This window comes from Dryas octopetala, chromosome 4, assembly GCF_963921425.1.
Source record: "Dryas octopetala chromosome 4, drDryOcto1.1, whole genome shotgun sequence".
NCBI classification, from domain to species: domain Eukaryota; kingdom Viridiplantae; phylum Streptophyta; class Magnoliopsida; order Rosales; family Rosaceae; genus Dryas; species Dryas octopetala.
In genome coordinates, this window is record NC_141369.1 from 1,015 (window position 1) to 6,801 (window position 5,787).

General features: G+C 41.2%; 1 protein-coding gene and 1 pseudogene across 1 annotated transcript; both read right to left on the reverse strand.

Annotated features, from left to right (window-relative positions):
* Nucleotides 1-962: 962 nt before the first annotated feature.
* Nucleotides 963-2,911, reverse strand: LOC147285899 (uncharacterized; annotated as a pseudogene).
* Nucleotides 2,912-3,675: 764 nt separating this feature from the next.
* On the reverse strand, nt 3,676-4,938 carry LOC147285900 (uncharacterized). The gene has a single exon (XM_086239240.1). The coding sequence runs from the start codon at nt 4,936-4,938 to the stop codon at nt 3,676-3,678; it is 1,263 nt and encodes a 420-aa protein (XP_086095366.1).
* Nucleotides 4,939-5,787: the final 849 nt, after the last annotated feature.

Below are 5,787 nucleotides of genomic sequence, written 5' to 3' on the forward strand. Positions count from 1 at the left end.
GGAAAGGGTAGAAAAAGATGTAACAGGTGTTGCGTCCAAGAAAAAGATCTAACCTTCTTTTCTTTCTTATCTCTCGATTCTTTTTTTTAAATATCGGAAAGCGTGTGAGGCCAAATTCCAAGAAGAGGAGGCTGGAATAGAAAGACAATAAGTCAAGGGCCAGGCTGAATATAGTGACTGAGGATTAGTCATCTCATATCCATGCCCACGGGCAGTGATAGAGAGAGGTAGTGTTGGCACTGTCCAATAAATGCTGAGGGCCTAATATTGGATTAATTAAATGGTATGGGGATCTCACTGTGGGGTAGTCCACTGCGCAGGGGACCCCCCGAAATAAATCCTAAATATCACACCGTTTGTTTGCTTTTCACACCTTATTAGTTATTAGACATGTGTCATTCATAGTAATTATCGTTAATTATGATTAATTATTAAATAAAAAAATATTTTACTCATATTTTATCTTTAAATAAAATATTACAAAAAACCCATCACCTTACCCAACTTAGGGGGTGTCCCCAACTTAGATTTCATTGGATTTTAAAAGTCCAATGAAATCTAGGTGTCCCCAACTTAGATTTTAATGGATTCCAATGAAATTTAGGTGTTCCCAATTCAGATTTTAATGGATTCCAATGAAATCCAGGTGTCCTCAAAAAGTCATGGATTTCATTAAGTGAAGGATTTGGATGGATTTTAATAGATTTGAATGCATTTTTTACACATAACAAATTCCATGAGAATTTCACCAAATTCCTTTGAATTTTGATGAATTTTATGGATTTTAAAATCCATTAAACTCTTTTAAAATCTGAGTTGGGACACCCCTCTTAATTTGCAGCAACCCGCACCGCCGAAGCGGCCTACCCACTCCCCCTAGCTCCCAGCTTTCCGACAACCCTCCCTCGTATTTCCGGCCACCACTCTTGCCTCCTCCTCCACCATAACAATCCAAAACTCCATCAAGCAAGCAAATTCTTGGAGAATCCAGTCAACAGAGCCACCCCTGGTTGTGTTTGAGGCACCGGCGCAGACCTCGAGTGCCTCAGATTCCAAAACACAATCTGTGGCACCGCATTCTCATACCCCATCTCCCTAAACTTCCTCTGTATTGCCTCGTAATCAGTCTCCCAGCTATTCACCGAAGCTTGATCAAACTCCATGTCACTGAACACAAACACCCTCTTTATCATATTCTCTGGCTTCAATTGCCCATTCACCGCCACTTTAAGAATCAAATCAAACACCTTTTGAAAATTTGTTTTCATGCCCCGGCCCATTGCATTGTCCTCACAAAACTGCACTTGGACCAAAGAGAATCGCCTTGTATCAAGCGCAGCTGAGGATTCTGACTGAAAGTAATGACCTTTCCTTTCCATGGCTCATCACTGAGTTCAGACACCAACAGCCCCAAAGCCACACACACGTCCATGGGGGTCCCGTCCATGCTTCCTGACACGTCACACACAGCCAAGCAGTTGTTCATCTTCCCTTCCTTCAACAAGTCATCGACCATTCGCTTCCACTGAAGCTCAGCCACATCACTACCATCCCAGTTATCCAGAGAGGCTATGATCTCATGCGGAAGCAGAGCACCAGCAGCAATCGTGGACTTTCCGGCTTTCAAGAACTTGTCTTTGTAAAGCTTCATGGCCACAGAGGCCACTCGGTTGTACGGAATCAAACCCCAGTGTTGGGCACCCATATAAACCTCAGGCAACTCCAAGGCCTTCCTCAACGGCACCAAAACCTCCTTCCTCAGCCGGTCTCGGACTCTGTACGCGTAATGGGCCTCCTCGACACCCTCATACTCGGGGTACGATTCTCGCGGGAAAACCTTCCTGGCATTGCTTTCACAGAGCAGAGTGGCGCGATCGAATGACGAGTCGAGCGAAGGGCAGCACTTGGCCGCCAGGCTTATCTTCTTGTGCTGTTCATTAGAACACAAGCTCTCCATATCGGACTTGAAGCACTCCGCGAAAATATCCGAAACACGCTCGTGCAGGAACTGGTAATCCGGGTCACCCGAGGACAACCCGAGCTTTGCCTTGTTCCTATTGATAATCCGAATCTCCTTCGGCTCCCTCCGGTTTACGGTCCTTGCATGTTTCTGGCCCATTCCTACTTTGAGTCCTAGTTTCAGTGTCCGTCCTCGGCGAATCGCGCTCCTCCTACGCAATCTTCCCACGCTTAACCACTCGGTCTTTTGGTTCTTTCCTAGAATCCGGTACAGAATCTCGGGGAGGTCCTTGAAATACCCCAACTCGGCAAAGGAGGCGAGGTTGCAGGCGAGGGTTTTGGGGTGGTGCTGGTGGAGCCACAGCGCAGCAGTGTAGAAGCCTTCCTTGTCGGACTTGCCAGTGCCACGTACGTCCCGTAGGTTGCAGATGAGCTTGAGGGTGGTTAGGGCATCGTGGGCCCAGGCCTTGGGGAGCTGTTCGTTGATATAGTGGGCCGGGCTGTCTGGTACCACGTGGAAGAAGAAGTCGAGGCAGGTGGCTGAAGAGTTTTCGGTGAAGCCCATTGGGGGTCGACTAAATGGGTAAGCGGGTGCGGGTCGGGGTAGGACTGGTACTGGTAGGAGTGGGCGAATCTTTAGGTTTACAGGTGGTGGGGTATGGAAAGCTCTTTGGGGTATATTTAAGGGTGGTGGGTTGTAGTAAGGGAGCATTTGGGGTATGTTTAGGGGTGGTGGGTTGTGGTAAGGGATTTGGGGTATGTTTAGGGGTGGTGGGTTGTAGTATGTGTAGCTTTGGAGTGGGTTGTAGTAAGCGCTTTGGGTTGGGAGTGGGTTTAGAGTTGGTGGGGCTTTGTAAGCGCTTTGGGGTAGGGGTAGGGGTGGTGGGGGTAGGGGGAAAGCAGGTGCAGGTTGGGGTGGTGGAGCGGGGAGTTTGAGCTCTGGAGGAGCCATCTTTGCTGTGAGTGAGGTTTGAAGGGGAGTCATATGACTCATTTATAGGAGTTCGTTCCTTGTGCAGCAAGGATTTCTGTTTTTTTCTTTTTCTTTTTCGGAATTAATAATGGTTTTGTTACTTGGGCTTGGGCTTGAATCCAACTAATAGAATAGATTAATGTTTTATACAAAGATAGTGAAAACTAGAAACATCGATCAGAACTTCAGATGAAAATAGGAAAGCTCAAGGTCCCAAAGAAGGAAAAAACCAAATGCAATAGAACAGAGGATTGACAACCCACACAGAAATTCATCTACGGCGGGCTGTGGCAAGGGTAACGCTATAAAATTATAATAATAAAGACAATCGATCTTTTTTATAAGCATAATAATAACAATTGTGGAGATTGAAGACGTTGTGGAGATTGACTTGTGCATCTTCTATGCTGTCAAGTTCCATGGGACTTTAATTGAAGATTTCAAGACAAATTAGTTATTAATTGCTTCACTGATTTATTGAGGCAGTACGTGAGAATAAGGTGTAACTACAATGCAACAGTTTGGCTCAAATAGCTGAGTATAGAACACATAAAATTATTTGAGATCTGGAGATCAACATATATGTAGGTTCCACACTAGAATAAAATTCTGATAATATAGTGAGACATAAAATATATTCATATAAATAGAGAAGGAAGGAGTTACTAGCCTAAGCTCTAATCTAGTTAAGTTTGTTCAAAATAAAATTAAAAGTAATAGAGATGGAGGAAGCTAGGGAGCACTTAGCACAGCCCATTAAATGATGGTGTAACCCAAACAGCAGGTGCCATGCGCTCACGCTTAGAATATTTATGAGAGTAAATTTGTGTAGTGGTTCCATCCTCTAAATTGAAAACTCGGGCCATTTGACATGGACCTGGTGGTACTTTGCGAAAATAATTGTCGATGTAATATATGGAATTTGGTTCACAGCCAAAAATACTCGAAGCCAAAACAGACACCGAATAACTATGATCACTTACGAAAATCGCCTCATCTCCAATGTTTTTTATCTCAACATGTTTCACAATGGATCTGTCTGTTTGGTTGTCGAACACCAACTTATAAACCTTGAAGTAGAAGCTATTAGTAGTCATCTGATATGGTTCAGTTGAAAATTTTCGAACATGCAATATATCTCCCTTGGTTGATTCCACAAGATATGCACGCATACAATTTTTATCCGTATAATCAGTTATACACTCTACCTTTGCTTTGTGCTTCTTATACGTATAATCAGTTGTACACTCTACCTTTGCTTTGTGCTTCCGTTCGCTGCTGTTTTTGGCATTCAACGACACAATTTTTCCCATCTCTCTTACAACTATGTAGGCTTGGTCTTTATAAAAAATAGCATCTAAAACACCTTCATATGAACAATAAACACCTTTATCTATTACACTAATCCGAGTCCAACTCTTTTGTCCTCCTCTAATGAAAGCAAATTCTTTACATTCAGCGAAGAATGCTATGACCACATAATTGTCTGGATTCAAAGTGGGATCGGCAGATAAGATAACCTTGATGTCACATTCTAGACGATTGAGGCATTTCAGGAGAGGGAGACAAATGGCTACTTGTTTTTGGTAAGGATAGAGGAGAGTTATACTACATTGAACACATTTAAAATTTTCTACTTTGGCCAACCAACCATGGCCACAGCTACAACAATACCTCGTGGTGATCAAGGTATCACTATAATGAGAGATTGGTAACTGAATGTCGTCGTAAGTTTTATTTTCAGCAATGCTGTGCAATAATCTTTTTTGCTTTTCCTTTCTTCCGCTAGTATTAGCTTGTTCTAATTTAGGAATCATGAGCATGGGAAGTAGCTGACGCCAACGTTGCGTTGAATGGTTATAGTACTTTGCAAGGGAATGCCATTCCTTGCAAACAGCAGCAAATCGAACATGGTCAATGGGTTCCAACAATTTATCCAGGATAAGAAACACAAGAGGTAAAGACCATTGTGAAGTAACAGCCACCATCTTCTTACGGGAGGCCATTATGAAAGAACCGTATATGGTAATCCAAAGAGGAGGGGCCTTCTTATATAAACAATCTAGCTAAAACAAATCCTTTAGGAATTAGGAAATCATAATTCCAAAGGAAATCATAATCCCAAAGGAAAAAGAAAAAAGGAAATTATAATCCCAAAATAGACTCATTAACCAAGTACTCAGGGCCAGGCCTCAAGGAGAATACCATTAATTAAACTCATATATAGGTAGTTTTACCAGTGGTTAAACTCCTAAAATTAATTAAACTGCCGCTAAAAGTTCATCAGAAATTAGACATAGATTTGGAAACGGGAGCCTGATTTTGTATAAAAGATGTATCCTCTTCCGTTTCATCTGAATTTACGAAAATATTCTCTAGTCTGATTCAAGTTTTTTTTTTTGAGAAGATATTCTCTAAAAAGAATATTATAATAACATTATCCTATAAAGATTAATATACATAACAAAGTATACGAATACCCGAATACGTTATATTTGATTTTTTGGAATTTTTTTTTTTTGGTCTGAAACATATTTCATAAAACGAAACAAAAGAGCATTAAAAATAACTTAAATGCACATGATCTCTGAATCTACAAGTGAAGATTAAAAAAAAAAAAACACATAGTTGATCCGCACAGTACGTAGGATTTTTTGAAAAAAAATTTAAAAGTTCCAAACTATTTGAATAAAGAATTGGAATTCCACTAGGAGAAAGCAGGATTCAACTCTCTTTGTTTTTAATTTGGAAATTTTTTTTTTCTGATAATACTATTAAAACTGTCATTTAATCTCTGGCACTCCAAAGTCCAAACTCAATATTTTATAATTCTTTCTAAATTCACAATGTGGGTC